General features: G+C 40.7%; 1 protein-coding gene across 7 annotated transcripts in view; it reads left to right on the plus strand.

Moving 5' to 3' along the window:
• septin12 (septin 12) overlaps positions 1-26,426 on the plus strand; it is a 300,476-nt gene that overhangs the window by 209,833 nt on the left and 64,217 nt on the right. For all 7 annotated transcript variants that reach the window (XM_068003382.1, XM_068003384.1, XM_068003385.1 and 4 more), the window contains one exon: positions 22,326-22,454. In XM_068003382.1, coding sequence (XP_067859483.1) covers positions 22,326-22,454 — 129 coding nt within the window. The remainder of the gene's footprint in view (positions 1-22,325; positions 22,455-26,426) is intronic.

The raw sequence follows: 26,426 nt of genomic DNA on the forward strand, positions 1-26,426 counted from the left end.
TCTGCAAACAGCAGTTGGCGCTAGCTCAATTGTTAATTTTATGTCTGGGATTGATAGATCTTTGTTAACCAAAGGTATTAAGGGATATGAGGCTAAGGTACATGGAGATAGGTCACAGATCAACCATGATCTCATTGAACGGTGGAACAGGCTCAAGGGGCTAAATGGAGCCACTGCCTCTTGCTGCCTCCTGTTATGCGCCACCTTCTCCTGCAAGTAAGCGGGACATGTATCAGTGAGTGACCTGCAAGATGTCTGGGTGATGTGGCTGTCATGGTTGAATAGCTGCCAGTGTGTGTGAGTCGTGGGTTCAGCTTTCAACAGTGGTAGTGTGTGAGGGTGAGTGGAAGCATCTGATTGGAAGAGTTGAGTACTGCTTGAAAGAGTTTGTTGATAGGCGGGTGATGAGGGGTGTAGTTTGTGGAGCGGTGAATACGGCTAGTGGTGCAGTTGTAAGGTTGGTTGTGCTCATGTCAAAGCATTGAACTTCTTCCTGCATTTCATCCATGTTCGTGGTGCTATGCGCATTGACTGCGTCCCCTACTGCCTCCCACTGCCTCAGGAGCATTTGTCTGGAGGGCCTCTTGCTCCCCTCCCCCCCCCCCCCCCATGGGGTTATAGGATGCCCCTCCTTCTGTCCACCTCTTGCACCAAGGCCCCTAGTACATCATCAGACAACCTCAGTGCACGCTCTCGCAGGTACAAACTCCAATCGGCAGATTGGTGGGGTCTGGCATGCAGATTGGAGGATGTGGGATTTAATAGTGCGCAACCATAATTCAATGTTTAAAATAACTCAACAGTTTGTAAACATAGGGACGGGACCTGCATCTGTGTTTTACGTGTGCGATGTCTGATCTCTAATCAGACTCCGTGTGGACCTGTATCTTATATTTTGCAAATATCAGAGTCCCGCAAACGTTGAGCAGCCCGGTTATTGCTCATTAAAAATTCCAGAGGTCCCACCATCACCATGCTGCACTATATTGCAGCACAGATTCACTTCCCAATTGACTTCCACCACTTCCTGCAGCCGCACTGCACCTCCCCTTTAAGAGGTGCAGGCTGCCTTAAAGTGGTGCCAGCCACTGGCGATATCTGGGCCCCCTGCTGGTGAGCAGCCACTCGAGCGCAGGTAGGGCTGGCTGGACGCAGCAATTGGGTAATTCACCAGGCAGCACGAATGTGACGTGCTGCCTGCATCTCAACAACTGGGCATGGGTTAATCGCGCACTGCAACCCCCGCGCCCAATTTTGGGGGTTATCCAATATAACCCCCATAATCTTTTGAACATGAGAATTTTATTATGTTTCTGGTTGTTAACTCAGGTGGGAGTTGACTTTCAGCACATGAGGGAAGGTTGGCGCACCTTTCAGCTTCATGGACTTAAATTTTACCCAAAATCACAAACCTTTTGCTTACATCTCCGCTTCTAACTTAACACCTTACATGAGTTTGCTTAATGTTGTGATATTCCTGATTGTTAACTCAAATTGTCCCCGTAATTATATGTAGAAATGTCGAGGTGGAATTGCAGGTGTGTGCAGCCCTCAGTTGGTTGGAGGCCAATAACATGTACAATAGCACAGCTGTGAGTGCACTTACAACACGAACATCTAATTAATAAAGAGCATATACAAGCCCATAATCTGTTTGATTGTAGAACAATAGATGTATATTTATACGATGGTTTTGGTCTCCACAGTACAGTAAGTGTGCTTACAATTAGAATGTGGACAGGGTATCTCTCTTGCCTAGCAACAGCCTAAATATCCAGTCACTCGCGACACCTTTCAGGACAAGGGATGCAATTGGGAAAGATCAGGGAGGCAGAAGATATTTGCTAAGACATCAAAGGAAAAAAATGGAACACAAGATTTGTAAAAATAGTTAAAAACATAACATATAAAATGTTTAAAAAGGTCAAGAAGAGGCCAGTTGGCCCATTGACAATCATCTGTCTAATACTTCAGCTACCCACCATTGCAAACAAACTGCATTTTGGACGTCACCAGTATATTTATCTCTACTACCTTGTCTGATAAATTGTTGATAAAAGGTGTATCACCTTTTAGTTAACATTTTTCCTCATATATCTATTAAATTTACTTTTCACTAAAGTAATATTCTGGATTCAGCCTATTGGTACTATCTAATATTTTATATCCCTAAATTAGGCCCTTCCTTAAAACTTCTCTCTCAACTTGGAATTTAAGCTTTTTTAACTTTCCTCAGAACTCGTCCCCCGATTACATTTGAATGATTCTCATTGCCCTTTTCCGCACCCTCTTTAATATACGTACATCGCTTTCTAAGCATGATGACACAGTACGCCAGATTTGCCTGACCAGGTTTTTAGTTTTATTATAAGCCTTTCATATGGAACATTGTCTAAGACTTTCTGAAAGTCCAAATCGGGAATTCCAGTACAGAATGTACAGTATCTGTGCTCAAAAAAAAGTCCAGAAGCTTGGTGAAGCGGGATATTCTTTTAAGGGTGCATACACACATCACCGTACTGACACTGAAGTTGGTGTGTAAATGGGGAACAACACTAGCGATCTCAGATCGCATTGCATTGGAGTCACTGGAGAACTCCAACTCCCCAAGACCTAACCATTTAACACCTGAACTTCAGATCACAGGTGAAAGTGCACATGTTGGCTTCTACAGTTTGGGTTCAAGAAGGAAAGGGTACTGAGTGAACAGCTGTGATGTGATAACATTAAAGCACAATGGCATCATAAGATCCATCTCCTGGCCCTTGCACCTGGGAACTGATCCTGGTATCTGTCCCTGTAAAGCTGCCCTGGGATTCCAGGGGCTTTCCTATACTTGCTAAAGTGCAGGCCAGACGGAGTGATGTCAATTTTCTTTTAAGATAGTTAGCATTAAGCAATAAAATTTTTAATAATCAATGGGTCACATTTTGGTCCCTAGTTAACTCGTCAGGCCTCTGCCAGTGTCCTAGCTGTAAAGAACTGAACGGGAGTGGCCTGCTTCAAATCACTTCTGATTTTTACCTTGTTGCTGCCAGGAATGCAGTTTGCCCTTAATTTGCCAGGGAATTAATGATACTGAAAAGTGGGGGGGAGATGATCAGACAAAATGGAAACCAAACAAATATATATATGTATGTTGATTCTGATAGCTATAATGTCAGTTGACCCAGAAATGTATGTTAAAGGTGATCATCTACTTTCTAAATGTGTTCACTGTTCGACAGGATGCATTAGTCAGAGATTTGCCTTGCCAATACCATAACTGGTTTTGTTCTGCCTTTGATGTCTTGACAAATGAAGAGTTTAACCTAGGAGTATCTTGTCCATCAGCAGTTATGCTGGAACAATTCTCCAACTATCTATCCTCTGGCAAAAAAAAAGCATCCTGAAAAGATTCTGTGGAAGTGTCGCATCCAGTTCTTTTACAAGGGGGTATTTGACCCTAGATTCCTTAATAGACATTCCCCCCCAGGGTTACCCTTCTGCTGTGGACATCAACTACAAACAAACAGCTACATAGACAAAATAGACAGCTGTTACTAGAACAAAGGAGATCAACATGAAAACATCTTTTAAGTTCTTTTTCTAAGAAATTCTTATGTACTGTAAAGATTATTTAAGTACTTCACACATTTGAGACACCACAGAAAGGCTGTCCAGTTCGTTTTTTTCCTCAAAAAACACTGTTTTGAATGATAAAAATCAAAGGAGAAGTAGTATTGTGAATTATTTGTTAAGCGACTATGTGATGAAACTTTATACACAGCTGCCAATTTATATATCATGAGTCTTAATACAAAAGTCATTTTCTGTTTCCCAAGTTCTTTAATGTCGACAAAACTGCTTTATTATAACGAGTCTCCTACATAAAGAAGCACATATTGCAGATTTTCTTACCCATGCTGCTCGATCTCTTCCATCACCATTCTGCAGTCTCTCCCTCTCTCTATCACCCTCCCCCTGCGGTGGTACCTTTGATTTATCTATGCCTCTTTGCTGTCCTGCAACCAACTGGGAGTTGCCCAATGCTATCAACACAGTGTTTATTTTTGAAGACCCGTATATCCTCACTACATGTTTAACAGTACACGGACTTTACATTCAAGAACCGTTGGTGCCTTCCCACTGTGTTATTTTTCTTCTGTCACCATTGTTTTGACAGTACATTAAAGCCCTGTAGAAAATGGTAGATTTTAAGAATTTCACCCTCTATCCATCTTCACAGAAGAAATCTCTTAAAATGAAGGGATCCTCTATGGTTTGGAGCACTGTGATCTTTCAGGTGATTTTTTTGTTTGTGAACGGAAAACAGTTCATTTTACTCAATGTTATCTATTGAGGTCTGGAAGAGAAACCATAAGGTTGAAGTTCATGTCTACCTTTGTAATTGTGAAAACGCTTGCTAGATTTTATCAGCTATTTGTCTCTCGTCATTTGCCTTTAGTCTGTTCACTGTTCCAATCCTGTAGGATTCACACTTTGTACTACTGAATTGGAAAGAACATATTTTGAAACAGTGTCTTCCTTCATTATTAGTAGCGAATCACAAATGTGGGTATAAAGCCATTTATGATTTTGCTATCAATAATGACGAGAGAATATCTTTCCCTGTAGAGTTTTTGTTGGTGATTTAATTTACATAATGGGAAGAAGACTTGAACATTGAAATACAGTGGAATTTCTCTGAATTATGAGCTTTCTTAACACATTGTTTATTGTTCTCCAGTGAGTGATGTAGATCTCTGAACTGAAGCTCATTCTTTCTTATTTCTGTGGTTCAGGCAACTTAAAGGGTCTTCAGCAACACCTTACATTTTATGATGCTTTTTGTGTAGCAGAACGTTCAAAAAGCAGCAATCAAATACCTGAGCAGAAACTGTGCAAAAGTTAGAGAAGGTAGATTTTGAAGCAGCTTTTGGAGAGGTGTAGCATGGCACAGGGGACCAAGGATAGAAGCCTAGCGAGTAGAGCTGTGATGGCTGAAGGCTCTGCCACCAGGTCTTGGAGTGCGGTGTTTGCCAAATCTTATTTTGTTTGGGAAAAGAGAAGGCTAAGAACATGTATGCAGCAATTTCACACGGCACGATATGCATGTGACACCATGGTTTGTTTCAATGTGATTCATGTCATGTTGTGCATTTGTAAACAAGTAGGAAAAGTTTTACCAGACAGTTTGTCATATGGTGCCCCATTTATGTTACTAGTCCATTCCCATTGGGAGCGGGTGGGTTCATCCCCTCTACATTGCCAGATGAATTCAACACTGGGAAAACTGGTTGCGATTTTAATGCCACTGTAAGTACAGTTTGCGCAAATGCGCGGCTACTACAGAGTTGCATTTGCTGCAACCTTCCTGTACAGATCTGCAACTTGGAGGTTGCACTGCCAGTCTGCACAGGCAGGCTGAGAGGTCAGCTCGCCCAGAGCCAGACCCAGGATAGCAAAACTGGCCACCAGTAGAACCTGTTAAGCTTTGCTTTGGGTGGCATTTTCCAAAAGAGGTGTCCAGGATTATTCCCATATCAGGATTTCAGTGGCTCTGATGGAAAAAGAGACAACCCTGTAGGTATAAAGGACGTTTTGTATCACAAGCCCAGGAGAGGTTCAGGGCTCGTATTTATATAGCACCTGTCACGGCCTTAGGACATCCTGAACTTACAGCCAATGAATTAATTTTGAAGTGTGGTCACTGTTGTGATGTAGGGAAACGCAGCGGCCAAAATGCGCACACCAAGGTTCCACACGCAGCCAGTTAGGCTACAGTGATCTCTTTTCAGTCCTGTACAACCCTATGTTATTGTGCATCATGAGGACTGTTCGTAGTTTCATCTTGTACTCGATTATATTTCATTTATTGTGCGTCATCTTCTCGCTGGAACAGTCGATCTGATTATTGTACCAATAATCAAGATGTGACCATATAAGGTTTCACTTGAATACAGTGTTACTTTTGAGGAACCAATAAAGCCAATACAAAATAGCTCAGTCAGTGTTTCTGGAATTTTATGGGATTTAAAGGGGCACTGTCACTCCTTGTGTGAAGTCCTGGTAAGGTCAGGAACAGCAGTTGTCATTGCATCTCTGTTTACAAACAAGAAGTTAAATGATATCCCCAGATTTTCAGGGGGAAAAAACCTGACGAAGGCTTTTCAGTAATGGGAACATGTGACTGTATTAAGCCCAACAGGTTATAGTAACAAACACTAATGATACGTCAGTGCAAATATGAATATATACAGAAATCAGAAAGTACGTAGCAAATAGTTTTCTCTGCAGTCAGAAATTATTTGTTCAACATTTAGTTTTCTGGGTTTAGTTGAGGGCAGAAATGGAACTGCTCGCACTTCCGAACAGTACTACAAGCGACTCCGATGGCCCATTCACATTCCAGCAGATAATCTCAGAGCAGATCGATCCAGAGTTCACTCCAGGATTGGAGAGCTGCTTCATTCTGGCAGCACCAAAAACCCAATCCCACTTCCCGGGTTCGGCTGGCTGTGAAAACAGTTGATGTTATTGTATGTTAACAACAGCTTCCTCTTACCTGCCTCTAAATAAACCATAGTGCAAAAAGGAGAAGGGGTGGCTCTGTACTGAAGATGGCCAGCATCAGTAAGTGGAAAGGACTAACAGCATTCTGCAACACGTACGGAAGCGTCAAAAGCCATTTTGGATTCAAAAGCCAAAAATAAAGAACTTTCTTGGCGATACCAGCCTGTCCCTTAAGACAGATAGTGGGTGAACATGGGCATGGGTGGGGCGGGAAACAGAAGGTACCACATGGGTTGCCTGTTATACGTTGTGTCCGATAGGCCGTTCCATTGACTTCAATACAACTGAATATGAGGCGTGTTGTATAACCGTCAGCCAATGCGATTTCACCTGTTTTGCGTCCCCGCCCACGTCAAAATTCACCCCGAGCGCCTAAATGGCAGCTCTGGAATTGTTTTTTCTAGCAGCAGTTTGTCCCTGAACTACACCCTGCACTATTAGGGGAAACATGAATGCATGGGTCCCTGACATTCATTTGCATGAAATTTATAACGCTGCGCTCACTTCAGGTGCAGACACCAGAGAAGCCAGGGAGGAAGTTTGCTCTTTAGGAGCAAAATGGGAGCAAAACATTGGTGGCCGTTTTCCCTCTGCATTGCACCCGTTATTTGGACACGGTTTGCGAGTGGAGCAGAGGAAAATCGTCATCTTTAGCATTGCGACAAAGCAAAGGCTGCTTTGCTGCGACTCAAAGAAATGGCGGATGAAATGTAACCTTTTGGATGCCGTACTGATAAACACTGAATGTATCGTTGGGCCTAGGCATCTTGATGCAAGAGGGCAAAGTAGAAAAGCTCATCACTTATCAAAGAATGCGTTCAACATATCCCCCTTGTCAATATGAGTTAATGTTTTAGTCTCTTGTCCACTTAATTGTATTTACTACCATTATGGGAATGCTTTAAAATCTCCAAGTGTCTTTGTTTATCGAAGATACCCCTCTATTTGTTCTGAAAGTATACAATATATGGCACACCCTTTGCCTTTTATTATTACAGATTAACCAGGATAACACTCAAATATATTTTTGAAAAGTTTCTTTTGTAAATCAAAAGCTAATACATTTGAAAAAGTTGCCCAGCAGTGAAGGGGTTCATTGATGAATCATCACCAGGAAACATAAAGTTCCTGAAATAAAACTGTAGTCAATTGTTTGAAAAATGTTTCCAGAATAGTTTATCATTTGTAGATATGTAATTTGTCCGAGCGACAATCAGAAATGTAAGACTTGAGGTAGTTTGTTCTGAAGCAGTGTATTAATGTACCATTAACTTAATGGGTCCAGCTGTGAAAAATTACTTGTTACTGTAATTTGAGCAAAAAAGGAAATTTGACGTCTGGAGGAGGCCTCTCTGAAAATAGTGGAACGTTAGCAATTATTATAACTTTGAATGTTTTTGCAAGAGTTGTAGTTCTGGTGTGTGAAATAACTAGCAGCCAGGACATAGAGAACAAATTAAACACAACAAAGGAAACCAATCATCAAAAAGAAGTTTAGGGAGCTCACACTAAACGCAGTGTCTGAGTTTCAGTACACTCACTGGCACAAAGTAGTAACTGCTTATTTCTGTAGGTGGGGCATCCCTCAGTGTGGCTCCCCTGACTGTCTTGCAAACATCTGTTCTTACAAACTACAGTAAAAGTTGAAATTCGGTATATACGTTACGGAAAAAATATGCGGAGTTGGAAGTGGAAGCAGGATCACACCTTAATTAAAGTGCCTGTAGTTGCTGTGATGAATTTTGCATCATGAATATGAAAATTAATACGCTATATTAAAATGTCATCCACATTTCTCATTGACAAGAAGTACAGACGTTCCAAGGAAGCAAACTTGCTGAAAAGTTTCACTTCATGTTTTGTTGGTATCAGTGGATTTTTTTTGTTCCAGTACAACATTTTATCGGACATCTTGCTATTTTTCCTGTATTTTTCTGCATGGTAGCACTTAAAGGTACTTTTTTATCCAGCTAAACATTCATGAGGAACTTTGAAAACATAGTTTTGTAAAAATGGTCATATGACAATCTTAATCCAGTAAAATGGATTGATTAGTTAATTTTCAAAACCTCTCATCCTCAACCCTCCAATTCAATAACACGTTGCTTATTAGCAAACTAAAAATGTTGCTGCCTTTACTGTAAGTACTAATGACAAGAAGTTACGTTAAATTGATGGAACGTTTGAAGTTAAAAGGAAATCCATTTCAGTGCGTTGTGTATTGTGTTACGTACAGAGGCCCACGTATACATTAGTGACCCGGTCTGACAAGTCATGAATCACTTTTGCTTCCAACACCACACAGTGCATCTGTGTAATTAGTTATACAAAGACCATATGGGACCTGTACCAAAGATGGCTTTCCTCCCAGAGTTGGGCTTTATTATTTACTATTGCTTGGTATAATTTTGGGACCATCTTTCCTTGTGAATGAGTTTTTTTTTAATCATCCCCAGTTCCTGTTCCCATGATTTGATTGTGCATTCCCCAGTTCAGCTCTAATTGCTGATGTTCAAAAGTTTCTATGATCTGGGTTTATTAGATCCCTCTGTAGATTTATAGTCTGTATGTCTACAGACATGTGCACGTGCACACACACACAGTGCACATAAGATTCAATTTGATCTTTGCCGATGCTGCTCGTTCTACTGGTCCACCTCCCTCTTCATTTACTATTGGAGTTCAATTGGTGTACATTTCTGTAATCTACTTTAAACTACCCTATTTGCTAAGATGAATATAATTTTTCCAAATAAATTCAATTTTAAAATCCCCTCAAAATAAAAGGAACAGATCAAAAAGAGCTCCTGTTTGGGGCAGTAGGGTTATTTGAAATTATTGATATTATTTGCTCTGGACTACCAACAAAGATAAGGATATATATATATATATATATAAGAAACCTCAACTGTGACTATTCTGTAATAGTGCAGCTGTATATTGGAAAATTGATATTGAAAGATGGACATATTGTACCTTGCTATTCTATCACAAGGAAAAATTCTATAGAATCCAATTAACAGAGTCTGAATCCATTTGTAAAATCCAGTAGAGTCAAGTATTTTTAAGAAATTGAGCTGATTGACTTTGAACTGATTGAAGCAGAATGCTTCATAGTAAGAACGAAAGAGACAAAAGATAAAAACTACTCTAACATTGTAATGATCTGTGGAACTCAGGTCAATTAATTGCTTAAAAATAGAGAAGTGTGCATTCCAAAATGTTTTCTATCATACTTCATAATACTTCAAGATCAGTCTGTGCATGCTACAACTTCAAAACATAGACCAATTACTGTATTCATTCATAAATATGAAAATTGTTGAGCAACTAATGGTGCAGATATAATCTTTCTTGTGTAGATCCGTACCTTCAGATGGACTTCAGTAAGAAAATATCTTTATTATGCTACCAAGCCACAATATGCCCTAAAGCCTTCATGTGGTTGAAGTCCCTTTCAAGGAAATGCTTGCTCTTCATAAATGAGAAGATGGTTTGGCATTTATGAAAAGCCACATTTACTAATTGTATTCATCCTTATGTAATGAATTCGGTTAAAATGTCAAACGGTTATATTGTCTGTGAATCGCTAAATCCTTCTGCATTTTTAACACTGTAAATCTTCTGTGCTATTTTTGGTGTCACAAACATTTAATGATTGGAAACTTTCACTGACATGGCAGGGCTTGTTGCTGTCCTTCAGTTCAGTTCAGAAACCCATTGTTTTTGTTCTCCCTTTGTTTCTGTTTAAAGGATCCACAGAGAAATTGTAAATGTGGTGAAGTGCTGCTGGTGGATCGTGAAGCTCTATCAACCGTTGCACCCTTACCACTTCTGCCATTTCTTTCAGCTAAATGAGCTGTCACTGAGTACCCTAAAGAGGGAGTCAACCTCATGCTGAGCAAGTTTCTTTGCCAAAATTCCTCACAGGAGGAACTGGATTAAGCAGCGGTGGGAGTTACCTCAGCTTTGACTCTGTCGACCTAAACTCTTTGGACTTGGGCAAGCGGGGTGTGTCTCTACAAGGAGAGTGCGGACTCCATACTGGGTACACAGACACTTTACCTGTGGATTTCTTAGTAGCCTAGTGTTAGGTTACCTCACATATCAGACACCAAGCTGTTTCTATGATTTTTTTTTAAGAAGGCTTCCCATGAGAAACATTGTTCATCAAACATCTATTTTCAATCTGTTTACCTTTGTTTATAAAAGCAAGGAGTCTTACAACACCAGGTTATAGTCCAACAGCTTTATTTGAAATCACAAGCTTTCAGAGGCTTCCTCCTTCGTCAGGTGAGTCACCTGACGAAGGAGGAAACCTCCGAAAGCTTGTGATTTCAAATAAAGCTGTTGGACTATAACCTGGTGTTGTAAGACTCCTTACATTTGTCCACCCCAGTCCATCACCGGCATCTCCACATCATTTATAAAAGCAGAGCATGTTCCTGATGGATGGTGTTAATACTCAGGGTGCATATCTCCACTCTTGCTTCCGGGTTTCTGGTGAGCGCCACAGGGGACACGAGTGTTTTTTGGGCACCATAATTGCATAAAGTGTTTTATACATATTGATTTCCACTACAAAAATTTAATACATTTCTAATACATGATGTGCAGAAATTAATTACTTGCGCCGATAGACTCCTACAGTCAATGAAATGTTTTCCAGAATTCTCTCTGCTCCCCCCGATCTTCGTGCCTCTCTACCCCGCCCATGGCCACAGAAAAGGTAGCAACAGACTTCAGGTGCTCTGTGGGCCAGGAATTAAAAACAATTGACTTATTCTTTTCGTCTCCAAGCCTCAAGGTTACCAGTAAGGTGGCTCTTTGTCTGGCTCAGTGGCGGGATGGTGAGATGTAAATGGTTGGAAGCCTACAGGGGGGTGTTCACTGCAGGCTTAAGACCAATGGCCCTTTCAGGTGCAATTTTTGATGTGGTTTCAATGGCAGACAGCTTTAGGCACATAATCAAGTTAATACCTTTATAACAAAGGTTTATGTCTGTAGATTTAGGAGGGTGGAGAGGTTTAATGTACATTCAGCACATTTTCAAAGGGTGTCACCAACGATGAGCTGCAGATTGGGAAATGAGTTCAGGCAATACAACATGCAGCTGCAGTTTGTTCAGTCTGCCCACGTGCAACATGGTATGTCCTGGCAGGGCAGCATGAAGTTAAGAATATTATTGTTGTTATTTTGTTGATATGTTCCTGCTTGGGAGGTTGTGGGTGGGTGGAATTGCAATGTTAGTGATTCTGGCAACAGCAGTGTCACTGCGAAGAACATATCAGCTTCATTAATGTCTTGCAGCACAGTTTGCTTCACATGTCTCTAATAAACAATTAGATTTAACAAGTGCTGTAAAATAGGAATAGAATGCGTAGCTGCACCGTTAGCACTGAAGGCAATAAGCATTAGTTAGAACATGTGCTGCAAGTGTTTATTCCTGACATCGGCTCTGCTGCTATTCGGAAGCACTAACCAAAGAAAGGGCAGTTCCTTCCAACCATATCACTTTTAGGTTCCAAACCTATAAATACTATTGTAAATTTCTATCTTAACTTGGAATGAACCATTATAATATCTTTGAGATATATAAAATTGTGCAACAAAAATAAAACCAGTGTTGTAAACAAACTGTTAACTTTTCCCTTGGAAGTATCATAGTTTTCTTTGCTATAAAAGTGCTCCTCCTATAGGTTTTCATGCCCAATTCAGGCAGATGATCTGCTTTACACCTTTCTTCACTCTTCAGTATGTAGCAGGTGTTACTCAAACCCCGCCCCCCCCCCCAATTTTCCTTCAGTCCCTCCCTCGCTGTGGGGCATATATTTTGCCTTTGATATCTTTCCTGACTAGTTTCCGTTTTAGCAAAACATACCTTCTTATGGGTTATACTACTGCAGTGGAGTTTTCAAAGAAACAAAACAAAAATATATTCTGATTTTTTTTTTCCTCACCGATTTTCTCGACCAAATGTCTCCCCTTTCTTACTGAGGTACAGTTCAACAGTTAGTGGTCACCTTCCAGTACCTCACTCAAGCAGATATTATTTGCATGTGAACCTCGATAATGGTATTTGACATGGGGGGGGCATCGCAACTGAATCGGATCCTGTGGTCACCCAACGTTGAAAACGGGCACAATGCTGCAGGGTCACTGGATAGGGATCGGGAGCAGGAACGCTGGCTGACTTTTCCCTCACTAGCCCAGGCGTGCTAAAGCCAATTGGAGCACCCGTACCAGCACTCCAGCTGAGGGAGTGAACTCAGCATAAGCCAAGAATCGAGACTCGAAACAAACTCTTTGAGGTAAAAATCCCAATGCACCTGCTACTGGGGCAAGCTGGAAGAGCATATCATTATTTTTTTTGTCCACTGAAGTTAGTGGATGAATTTTACGATTATGAGGTCCCAGCATGTGCCAGCAGCAAGTGCAATGGATTTTTTTTATCCCCTTGTGACAAAACATTTTATAATCTAACCCTCGAATCTGCCTCTTCTGCAACATCTGACTTCTACTTCCTGTGTCTTTAACCAGTTTGCAAAAAAATGTTACAATCCCTTTGTATTGCTGCTAAATGCTGTACGTTGCCAGCAGTATTTACTCTTTAGAACCAATGGGTTGTCATTGGCCTTGGTCTGATAGTACTTATAAACCGCATTGGAGATGATGCTGCTGAGTGCTACACTGCTGTTCCATTTGGTTTTACCAACAAGAGGTAAATCCTCAGGATACAAGGCATGTACATTATATCCCCTATAAACTGTCATGTCGCATCGGTTTACTACATAAACAACACCATCAGTTTAGTTTGTCCTGGTATCAGTTCACTTTTAGTCACATGATAGTCTATCACTTTGAGTCATATGGTTTCCTATGACTTCCCTTTGAGTCATGAGGTACAACGTCAGTTCAGTTTAAATCGTGTAAGACGATATCATTTCAGTTTGAGTCATTAACAATTTTGGTCCATGGATGCAAATTTCCTGCCCAGATCCATTATCTCCTGTGCTTCTGAATTAATTCAACTGGTTATCAGTGTTTGATTCTGTACATATTATAAATAGTAACAAATACCTCGGAGTCTATTTGAAAGACTCAAGATTGATAAACTCTTATAGCTTTGCTTTTGCAGTTTACGACAAACCTAAATTCTGCAATGTGTTACGGTCTTGTAGCACACTCCAAGCAATCTCTTTTTTTACATTTAACACAGGCAAAGAACACATATGAATTTGAAAGCCATAGCCACTGTAAGTATTTGGGTACAGTGATTGAAGAGTGAAACAGTAAAGGCTGCAGAAGACAAAATTCAATGACAGATTTCCGATCAAAGTACCTGAGTTCTCCCTGGCCTGAATGACTCATTATTATTCCATTCTTTCTAATATTTTAGCCATAGAGATGACTCGACATGAAAGGAATTTGCATTTGTCCTGGTAACATGTGCTCAAACAAGAGCTGCTCAATCACTTGTTGATAGTCAGCCACTCAAAAGAAAGCCGACACATGTTTCATTGTGTCTCAGAGGAAGGGATCCATCATTCTTCTAAGCTTAAGATGGCAGGCAAATTGTCCAGTGCGTTAAATTTTTACATGATTCATGCACTACTTACAAAACAAGATAAATGGATTAAAAAAAAAACAGACACTTGCAAAAAGATGCACTCTTGATGGAGTAGTGAACCACAGTGACAGGATGTACAATATTTGGTTACCTGTTTTCTCTTTGGCATTGTACTACAAATGCTGGGCAACAATTTTTAAAGCAATACATTGTGGCTCTACTGTACTGTTTTAATAGCGAGAGACAGCAAGTTGTCAGGTAACTTGAAGAAACTTTATTCAGTGTGAGTTAGAGACATTGATGGTTGTCAGTGTAATGTCAGATAATTGTTTAGATAATGTCAAAACTTCAGGAGCAAAGTATAAGTGGATTGCTCAACATTTAAACCCTGAGATTGAATTATTGGCTGTTTATAATGTGGAGGTTAGTGATTTGAGAATTTATTTAAAAGATGAAAAGATTTTTTTTCAGTAATAACCTTGATGTATTAATACAGGACCTTATAGGATATAAAGATTGAGAGGAACTATCAGGTTATCGTGGATGGTAATTTAAATAAAACTCACCATTCCATATAATCTAAAGGCTTCTACTTTTGTTTTAGAGCCTGACTGTTTTATCATCCTAATCTGAACCAATTGACTCAGTTTATTTGGGTTTTAACAGACAGCTCTGTGTCCACATATAGCCCCAGATTATGCCCAAGGTCTGTACACATATAAACAATTCAGATGGTACAAAGCAATAATGTGGAGTGCTCAGTTTGATTCGCAGTAACTTTGTTCCAGTGACCTGGCCCCAATCTGATCTGGACCTCCTGACCCTGGCTGTTTCAGAGCCCTGAATTCCTTGGTGTGAGCACACTGCAGACTGCTTTCATGTTAGCAATTCTTTCATTGTAAAACGCCCTCCCACACAAACACTCTACAGAGCTTGAGGAAGAAAGCCATTGTCTGTTTATAGGATGCCCTTGTGTAATTGCACTTTAGTTTTTTTTCTATCCTTAACACTCAAAGAATGTCTTAAATAGCCTATTTGGAATACAATTTTGCCGCAACTTGCTTGACCCGTGTTTAAATGGTACCTACATACTGTACCTCTGGTTTGTTATATTCTCTTAATTGTATCAGGGTGGGGAAAGGCTTGAATGCAGCGTGAACATAGAGCTGTTGGACCGAATGGTCTATTTCTTTGCTGTAAATACTATGAATACATGTAATCACTACTGCTTTCAGAAGCATAAGTATCACTGCAATATGCAATAGTAAGTGCAAAAAGAATAGCTGTAGGAGGAAATGCTTTTAGTGTAAAACATGTTATTTATTATGTATTGCACAGCGTACATTTTTAAACAGGCCCCGCGTACCAAAAATAATGTTTTGTCATGGCTTCCCATATACGGTAGAACATGCAAGTGAGTGTATGCCATTAACATCGCAGAAGGGGGATGCTTAAGGCTGGCTCTAATCATGCAAACTACAGTGGCTCTTAATGCACGCACTCCCTTGAGGGGCCCTCTTTTGTGTCAGCAGAGGAACACATCCACTTGCATTGAATGACAGCCAGCTATCGTCCACAGAGATTCCATTCAGAAAAGCGATCGCTTTTCATAGGAGAAGAAAAACTGCCATTTATACAGCCGTAACTCCGGTGGAAGAGTGGAAACCCCCGAGAGATGTCACATTTACACCGTCTCTGCTGAAGTTGCAGTGGGAGATCAGGGAACCCCTGCAGAAATTCTATCCCAAATACTCCTGTGCTTTAGGCAGCCTATGTACGGCTAAGTATTTTCTTTAATGTAAAAATAAAAAATCTATGCATTTATAGTTGTGGAATCATCAAACTAGCAAGTGTCTTGAAAGTTTAAAAGAAGTTTCTAATGAGACTGCTCTACTATCATCCAACTTATTAGCTTCACACAGACAATGTCATGGCTTTAACAGGGTGCAGTCTGGATATTTTGTTCTACAGGCCTTAACCCTCCCAGTACAGCTTTTTATGACCATTTAGTTTTTAAAAAAAACATGCCAAGGTTCCCCTCTGGGGCAGACTTCTAAAGTTCTAGGGTTTTTTTCATATGAGACACCTTAGGCTGATGTTTACAGGCCTGCCCATTCTGAAATCTCATGAGATGAACACAGTGATTTAGTGAGAATGAAATGGTAGGTTTTAACTGTTGGTCTGAGTTTTTACACCTTTAGGAACTGAGTCTAGCATCCTATTGGGCATAATGAAAAAGATTATTGTCTTCTGCTAATTGGCGATCCAAGAACACCTGACTAGTCCAAGAATGATCAGAAAATGTATTTCTATCTCTAGTCACATTATATTGCTTCAGTTTTGGTTTGTTTTATGCTATCTTTCCTCCTCTCCTGAAGGTATTGACTCTCACTGGGCTACAGCTCTACAGGTGCTGGCAACCCTTCAGTATCTTCGGAAAGTAGCCATTCTTCATGCATGCACCCAGGTAGTGAGCGGCAGCAGGCCGATCAGCCGTGGAAGGTATCACAGCCAACCATGATCTTATCCTCACTCAACCTCCACATATTCACATTTTCTAGTTGCAATCACTAGATAGCAATTAGGAGTAAGAACGCATCTGATTCCAGCACCTAGCCCAGGGACATTGAGGTCAGTTGGCGTCTCACAATTCCTGAGCTGGCTAAGATCCGCTAAAATGACATAAATTAGGAATTATGATATTTGGTTGTGCTTCCACACATACTATTTCCAAAAAAATCATCTTTGATGGAAACCTTTTCCTTCTAGCTAGAAAGAATGAAAAACTTGCATTTTTGTGGCACTTTTCATGACCTCAGGACATCACCACTTCACCACCAATTAAGTAATTTTGAAGTGTAGTCACTGTTGTAATGTAGGGAAACACAGCAGCCAATTTGTTCATGCCACCAGGAGAATTCCTCTCTTCCTCTTCAGTTTCTGGGATCTTTCGCATCCACCTGAGAGGGCAGTTTAACATCTCATCTGAAAGACAGCACTTCCAATGGTACTGCACTGAATGGCCAATGTGGTGAAGTCTCTGGCATGAGGATTGAACCCACAATCTTCCGACTCAGAGGAGAGCGTGCTACCACTAAGCCAAGACTGCCACCATTCATAGATATGAAAAGTACAGCTGTTAAGCTATTAAAATGATTCTCTACTTCTCCTTTCACATTCAAAGGGCTACACATGTGTTACCAGGTCATTCTTGGGTCAGTATGTGCACAGTATCTAGAATGAAGGTAAATATTGAAAGCATGATCAGTTTAGCATAGTTTTAGTTTTCATCTGTGATTTGGTACGTTTACAAAGTCCACAAATATCTTTTTCGTGGCGTTTGCATATATATATTGCAAATTTTGCTTAATGTTTCACAATTAGCCTGTATACACTGGAAGTTTAAATTGGCCATTTAATTACAAACAGAAGGGATATGATAACTCCTTTGTTTGCCGTGATTGTTCTTTTGTCTTTTGGTCTGTGAGAAAGCTTTGTGTGCAGATAAGATTCAGAGTTTAACGCAATGAACATCTCAAAGAGAAACCCAAGGCAGTGAGGCTGAACTTTTCAGTGAAGATAAACCTTTAACAATACTGAACCAGACGCAATGCTGACTTCCAGATAAAGAAGGCAGACTCACATCTTTCATGTCCTCGTGACATTCCAAAGTGTTTCACAGCCATTGAAATATTTTTTGTAGTGCACTCACTGCTAATATATAAGTAAATGTGGCAGGCAATTTGCGCATAGCAAGGTCCCACAAACAGCAAATGAGATAAATGAGCGGTTTATCTGTTATTGATGGTGTTTGTAAACAATTTTACAACACCAAGTTATAGTCCAGCAATTTTATTTTAAATTCACAAGCTTTCGGAGGCTTCCTGGACTATAACTTGGTGTTGTAAAATTGTTTACAATTGTCAACCCCAGTCCATCACCGGCATCTCCACATTGATGGTGTTGGTTGAGGCTTAAATTTTGTCCATGACACTGGGAGAACTTCCCCGCTCTTCTTCGACCAGTGCCATGAATTCCTTCAGGAAAGTGGCAGAAAAAGGAGTAAGAAATAAAGTTGCCAATTCTGGGAAATAGTCCGTTATTAATATCATGGCCATAGTGACCTTACAGTATGAACATTTTTAGGAACTGTTTACCCAATATCCTCTTAGATGATTCTCTTTCCCTTCAAAGTGGCAATGCCCCTTTAATATTGAGTCTTAAGAAGTATCATTCAGATATTCATCATTTGCTGAACATTCAGTGTGGGAGTCACACCCTGTACACTGTAGGTTGCTCAAAGCTGCATTGTCTCTTTTCAGATTATCCTGTCAGTTTTATGAATTCAGAGTCAATCCATGATCTCTGTGTCCTCAGGCTGATTTAGATTTGGGGTTTCAATAAGTGCGGCCTAAATGAATTTACTTTATAAGAAAGCTGGTCAGAATCAGAATTTATTTTACAATGTAAACAGGAGACAAATGATTTTTCTTGCGACACACATGTAATGCGATTCTTAATATACGGTCGGTTTTACCTGCTGCTGGCTGAGAGAATGGACTTCAGTGTGTGGTTAAAAGGGCAGATTTCAATAAGAATCTCAGCTGGTGCAACTCAGTACAGCGGCTGTGTTGCTATCTATTTAGCCATGATTGTAATGAATGCTCCAGCATGTTCTCTATTGAAATCAGGGACATCAGCTGATTAAAACACTAGACTGTACCTTAATCCAGTTTAAAACATAACTGGAACATTCATTATAACCATTTTATTTTGCCACATTCTCAATTAAATTTTCATAAACGAACAGGTAGTGTAGCCTATTTAATGCTGGACATGTGCTTGGCAATGAGTCTGAGCTTTTCAGTGCAGCGGGCTGAATCATATAAAGCGGCAGTGTTTAATGATAATGCATTCAGTGTATGTGCTGTCACTGACAAATTTGCCTTTAGCCTTTTTGGTTTCTTTGTTTGATGACAGTAAGAAGGTTCCCACGCTGGTTGTGTAGTGTCTCGCAGGAAGTTAGGACATGCCATACGGGGTCTGCTAGTTTGGCAGCAAAATTGTTTTCAGGCCACCAACAGCACAAAACAAGAGTCGGATGCACTTTGTCTATTTAAAAATGTTGCCAGAACTCTTGACCTTTCTGTGATCAAATCTAATAGAAGACTTGAGAAGTTCAGTAAATCATGGCGCACATAATGATTTACCACTCTTGTGACTCTCTTTTCTTCTCATTTCATTGACACAGTGGAACTATTGATGTAATGTCAGCTTCTGTTACTCTTACGGTACAGTTCACAATATTGCAACCCAATAAGAACTAATTTGCTTGAAAAATGTTTGATGGGATTTAAGGAACCCTTTTCCAGCGATATAATCAGCGGGACGCATTATGATGAGTGGATTTAGTAATCGCTGTAAGTGTCCAGTACTAAGGAGTTGGACTGGAATCTGATTGAGATGATGTATCTGGGTTCCTTTCACAACTCAGGACCCTGAGTAAAATGAATCTGTGACCTAGAGACTGGTCAGAGGTTAAGTAAAGGAGGAGCGCCAGGGTTCTTTCACAGATTACAGGAGACAATTTTATTAGTTACTTAACCAACAGTAAAACTGTGCTCGGAAAGTGAAAAAAAGACAAGCCTTATTGAAAACAATTCTGATGTAAGTTCAGGTCTTAATTGTAAGTGTACATTATGGACACTCAGCTCTAATCCATTGAATATGAATTTATTCCATAAGTGAGAGAGGTTCAAAAACTGCCAACCTTAAGTGAATAATGCAAGATTCCTCATGGTAGATAAATTCATATTCAGTTTACGTTGTATTTTGGAGAGAAATTAAATTTTTTGACATTTCCTTGCAGTGTTCGTGTTTTTTATATTGCTTTTGCTGGAGTGCTATGAGTGGAGGTTGGGAGAATGAATGGAGTGCAGAGATGTTAAGTGATGTAATTTGAAAGGGATGGCTGTGTTGGACTGGTAGACCAGCAATCAATATCAACGTGGCTGTGAAGATTGCAGAGAATGGAGCTCTGCCGTAGAAATATTTAAAAGATAAAAACTAGTCTGTATGTGCAGTGAATTTGGAGGTACACTGTCTCGTGGGTTGAGGAACGGTTTATCTTGTGGAACAGAAAAGATCAAGGTTTTTTGATCAAGCGATTTTAATCGCTCCACCATTGGCGGCCGTGCCTTCAGCTGCCTAGGCCCTAAGCTCTGGAATTCCCTCCCTAAACTTCTCCCTCTCTCTCCTCCTTTAAGATGCTCCTTAAAACCGACCTCTTTGACCAAGCTTTTGGTCACCTGTTCTAATATCTCCTTATATGGCTTGGTGTCAAATTTTGCTTGATTATCGCTCCTGTGAAGCGCCTTGGGACATTTTACTGCATTAAAGACGCTATATAAATGAAAGTTGTTGTTCTTGTATTACAATGGTGCTGTAAGGGACTGTTGGTTAGTGAGAACAGGTAACAGTAGTGTTAAAATGTCAAGCTGCAAGTGCATGACTGAGTTAGTGCTGGCAGAGTGATTTCTTTTCGTTGAAAACACATTAAGGAAAAGAGTTAGTCCTGAATAGGAATTAGTGGAGTTGATTGTTTCACAAACGCTGACGTAACTGAGACTGAGAGAGGATTGGGCTGTTTTCAAAATTAAGTACTTTAACTGCAAAGTTAATTAAATTAACTAGATTGTGCTGACTGAGGTTTGAACTGAGGGAGCAACCAAGAGAGAGAAGCAGGAATTCTTGAATGAGTCATCAGAGGTATATTATAATGTTGTGCTATTATGTTTCTTGAGCTGTCTGAGGCTCCAAAGAAGTGGTGTTGGGTGACAGGAAAGTTTTATGTAAATAAGATGTTGGACAACAAAACTATATTCAACAGTCACTGCCAAACGTCTGGCAGTATAAAAGATTGGATTAATTAAATGTTATGTGATGCTACTTGAATATAGATAATCTGTTATCATCTTCCTAATCTAACAATAATTACTGATCCCTAGTATTTAAGGCTGATTGATGTTCAATGACAGCCTTAATGACATTTTTAACTCCAATGGTTCAATATTTTCTGTGACTCTATTAAAAAAAGAAAGACATTGAATCGTGTCTGTATTATCTACATAGTACTAAAACAACTGAATTTTAGTTGCCAATTGTTTCCCCTTTTCTCCCTCTTCTCCAGAAAGTGTTAATTCCTGCTGGGGTTCAGTTCCATGCGGGTCGAGCACCCTCTCATTCCTCATCCAAGTAGCCAATCTTCATCTGCAAGTCTAAGCACGAGTGTTGTCAGGCCTTTTTGACCATGGGTCATAGGAAAGAGATCTGGTGGGGCAGCTGACTGAATCACCCCTCCTTATTCCAGAGCACCAAGGCCAGTGGTAGTACCCACTATTGGTGCCTGGCTGGGATCATGAATGAGTACGAATTGACCCTGGGGCCCTCTGTCAATTTTTCTCCAGTTTTATTATTTATTTTCTTCTCGGCACTTGGATGCCACCATACAGAAGACCATTTCCTGACCATTCAGTGCTATCGGATAACCTGACTCTGGCCTCTCGCCAATGGCCCCCTTGAACTGACTGCTGGGAGGTGCTCTCTCTGACTTTCCCTTTCAGTAGAAAAGCAGATTCCACTCGGTGCCTCCCCTGAAGGCACAACCGAGATCGAGGACTCGAGGTGCACTCCTGTTTTCTATCACTGCAGTGAGTACATGACAGTGATAAATAGTGTGTTGTCCTGGGGTCATGCAGTTCTAAGTAGGCGGCCAGGCTGTTCCGAAGTGATAGTCCCAACAAAATGAACGGAGCCTCTCCAAGATGCACATAGTTCATCATAGGAATGGCCTGGAGGCAAGAAAACCCAAAACATTGGGGCTCCAGGAAATCTCATTTTCTTTAGATGTCTGCAAATATTTTTATAAACAACATATATTTTGTTAAATAGACATTATGGAGAGCACTTTGAATGAAATCAGACTTTCCCTCCCCTTTGGGTTGTTACTATAGTAAAAAAAAATGGGTTGTCCTTATTGAGAAAACACTTGTTCATATTTAAGTTACTGTTAACATCAGGCTACCAATATTTGTGGTTCTTTGTTGTTTTGCCACTCTGTTTTTACGAGCTAAAACTTTCTAGCACTCTATAGAAAAGTAAAAATGCTATTTTTTAAGTGTTGCTTTCTCTCTTATCACAGGTGAAAGTGGACTCGGAAAGTCAACACTAGTGAACACCTTGTTCAAATCGAAAGTCAGTCGGAAGTCTTGCACGCCCAACTATGTGGAAAAAATCCCCAGAACTGTGGAACTACAGACTATTAGTCACAGTAAGTTTTACCTGAACACTTTACTGGAACCTTTCTGTGTTGTGCCTTGTAGTCATGGAGATTCCTGCCGTGATGCAACACTAATGATAATAGTAAATTAACGGTGCCAGCACTACACTAAAGATATAAAACTGGAAATCACTGTGACTGATGTTATCACACAAAAGCCAACATGCTTGTATCAAATTCCTCTCTCCATTATCTTAACAAAGGGCCTTGGCCTATTTAAAATAAACAGGTTGACACCTCTGTTAAAATACCGGATGGAGGAATTGGATACGGGTGCGTTGAGTTCTATTATTAACAGTTTTTTAGAGACTATGGTCTAAAATTCTGAAAACATTTAATTGACAAGGGACATATTTTCACCTGCATTGAAATTTAAAAAAAATATTATTTCACTTAACGACCATTGATTTATAATGAAAGTTTAGTAAAAGAATTTAACTTTTAAGAGGATAATATAACACACAGATTGTTAAGTGTGCCGTCATACAAAAGCATTAATTTGTCACAGTTTATATTCATCCTGATTCAAATTATCATACAAATGGTAGACATAAAAGAGAGACTGGTGTCTCAGTGAGGCCGAAGTCTGAATTCTGTTCCGTGTTTTCTCTGGGTAAGCAGCCTGTCACCCAGCTAATGGTACAAGTGTCACCAGGGTTTATTTGTAGCCAGTGAGTGTACCTTCTTGATGATATGACAGTATACTAACTGAATTAAAACTGCAGTTTCCTTATGGAGTCTGGGTGGCACAATGGTTCCCACCCCCTTGCCCCAGGGACCGAATGTACCCCATTTCCCAATTTTATTCAGCCCGCAGAATGCCACCTCTAGCCAAGTCCTCACTTAGGAGTCCACCAGACTGGAGGGAGAGAGCAGCACTGCTGGGAGCAAGTATCTCATGGCTTGCCACTGTGCTCCTGCTAAGACAGATGGTTTGATGGTTCGATTTTAAGGTTCACAACCCCACCGGAAGATCAGCTGTATCTGCAGGCAGGTTTTCAGAGGGGATGCTTTTCATGAATTGCCCTCACCTCACTGCCCATGGCTTACCTACTCGCATAAGTCTCTGATGCTGCTGCTTCTCCCTATCGACAACTGCATAGACAAATAGGAGTCAAGTCAGAGAGGAAGGAAAAAAAGAAGAAAGAAATTGCATTTATATAGTGCCTTTCATGACCTCTGGAGGTCCCAAAATGCTTTATAGCCATTTAAGTACTTTTGAAGTGTAGTCACTGTTGCCGCAGCCAATTTGCGCATAGCAAGGTCCCACAAACAGCAATGTGATAATGTCCAGATAATTTTTTTTAGTGAAATTTGTTGAGGGGTAAATATTGGCCAAGACACCGGGGAGAACTCCCCTGCCCATCTTTGAATCGGGCCGTAGGATCTTTTACCACCGCCTGAAAGGGCAGTTTACCGTCTCATCCGAAAGACGGCACCTCTGACAGTGCAGCACTCCCTCAGTGCTGCACTGGAGTATCAGAGTGAAAAAGAAGTAAGCAAACTGGGAGGGAGAGAGATAGTGAAAGAAAGAGGAGGAATAGGGAGCGAAGTGAAGGAGGAGAGAGAGAGAGTGAAGTGAAACAGGCAGAAGTGCAGGAGGATCAAATAGGCAGAAGTGAAGGCGATGAGAGAGAGGGAAAGAGCGAAGTTGAGGTGGGGAATTCTGAAGTGGACAGAAGTGAAGGAGGTAAATGTCTTGGTTAATGATGATTTTACCTGCCTCAAATTTTATCAGAAATGGCCCACTCATCAGCTGTTACTAAGATCTGTTCGAACGGTTAGACACCCCTGGGTTATCACACCATCTTTCCATCTTTGGGACCTCGAGTTCCAATCCCTTTTAGATTGATAGTTAAACTCTCTTTACTGAAGGTCGTACTGCTTAGCTAGCCTTAACCCAGTTCCTTTTGAGCACAAACTCCGAGCTTAAAATTGTTACAAATTGGTACCAAATCTCACTCAGATAGGCTTTATAATCAGTGGTGTGGGAAACAGAGAGAAAATAAATCACATTGTTCTAGAGATACTGCCCTTGAGGCTGGATTTAAATACATTGTAGGATCAGAGCAGAGGAAGTTCGGCTCTCCATCTGGCCTGTGCTTTACTTGACCTGAGAGTTCTGGATGATGACACTGGTTGCCAAAAAGGGAAGTGTGTTCCATTCCCCAGAACTAACATCACCTTTAAGAGCAGAAAAAAATTCAACATAAATCTAAATTAAAATCGTTAAATTGTTCTTAAAATTTAAGTCCCTTCCTCTACTTTTGTAAAGTTAGAATGCTTTAAAGTAAATGTCTGTCAGATCAACATAGAAGTTGTTAAAGTTACTTGGCATCCAACATGTTTTGTTGTTATATAAAAATTTTAAAATACTGTTGTACAAAATTTTTAGAATGGTCCCATTTTCTATTTTATTTTGCCTTTTCATATCTAGTCCAGTCATGCTATAGGGTGCTTGGTTGGTTTATGTTCATTGATTGTACAGAGACACTTTGGCTTAGAAATTCCATTGTGCTGCGCCCATTTTACAGGCGAGAAACGGGCGCTGAAGGATCCAATATGGCGTGCAGCGTGCGTGCACTCAGTCCGTGCCGGAAGTGTCATATTGGTTAGGACGCCCTGCAGTCATCCAGGACGCCCACCTGAAAGAGGCACTGGGCCAATTGCCCATGCAAATCGGGGGCCTACGGCCTGTTTCAGGTCCCTTTGCCACATTAGGTCACGGCTGAGCTTAGCACGTGCCGTGCTTGCTGGGGTCAGTTTTCTCGAAGAGCACAGCGGCCAAAAAATTATATTTACTGGAAAGTTATTTACTTGTTTATTTAAAGCCGGGGTTTTCGGCAGTTTCTCACCGCAGCCACATGGGAGACCAGGAAAACCATCCCATCGAATTTCTGTACCAACGTCTTTTACAGTCGACTTCTCAGTTCTCACCTGCCCAAGAATACACCTGAAAGTATTTGCTGGGCTCCCTACACAGAATCGTTTGAAAATCGCTCACTGCTTTCTATATGGGCCCATTTGAGTCAATATAAAGTCAACTGAAAGGAAAGATTTCTGCAGAGGGATTTGTTGACACCTGTGCGCACTCAGCCTCCTATCACGAAATTGGGTAACTTGGCTTTAACTGCAGTGGAGATGCATGGATTTGGCCAAGTGGTCAATGTATCCACTATATGAAAACGTATTGTTTGTTGTAAGAAGAGAACAGCATAGAATCGTAGAATCGTACAGCACAGAAAGAGGCCATTCAGCCCATCATGCCTGTGCCGGCTCTTTGTTAGAGTTATCCAATTAGTCCCACTCCCCTGCTCTTTCCCCATAGCCCTGCAAATGTTTCCTTTTTAAGTATATATCCATTTCCCTCCTCTAATGAAGTCGAATCTGGATAAACAGCCACCTGAGTCAAACACTATTGTGGAGTGGGCGCACAATTTCAGCATTTACATTCACTCCTGTTGAAAAGAAATTTAAATTCTTGATCTTAACATAACGTTCCACAGTATATGGGCCTGAATTTCTGCAGGGGGATCTAACGATCTCCCACCATAGCACTGACAGGAGACCGGCGGGACCCCCATTGACACGAAGTAAACGGTTATTTTCACGATTTCCCTGGGGATTATGCCAATCTCCCACCGGAGTTACGGTGGAAGTCCAGTAGATTCCCCCCAGAATTTCAGGATCCGTGTGCTTATCACGGTTCAACATTGCTGCACAGAATGTAGCTTAGTGCTTTTTGACTGCAGTTAGTTTTGCCTTGATTGTAGGAATCAAAGGGTGTGATACTAAGATGGACTTCACACTTTATGACCTCTATTCTGACTGGTTTGTGGCTATAAAGATGCTTGCACTTACATGTGAGAGCACGTGAGGTTATGAGGCACAACTGGTAGATATAGACTGCCTCAGGGTTCATCTCGATCATCACTTGGAGTTGGTGCCAGTTATAAACTGCGT

The sequence above is a fragment of the Heptranchias perlo genome, chromosome 22 (genome assembly GCF_035084215.1).
Source record: "Heptranchias perlo isolate sHepPer1 chromosome 22, sHepPer1.hap1, whole genome shotgun sequence".
In the NCBI taxonomy this organism is placed as follows: domain Eukaryota; kingdom Metazoa; phylum Chordata; class Chondrichthyes; order Hexanchiformes; family Hexanchidae; genus Heptranchias; species Heptranchias perlo.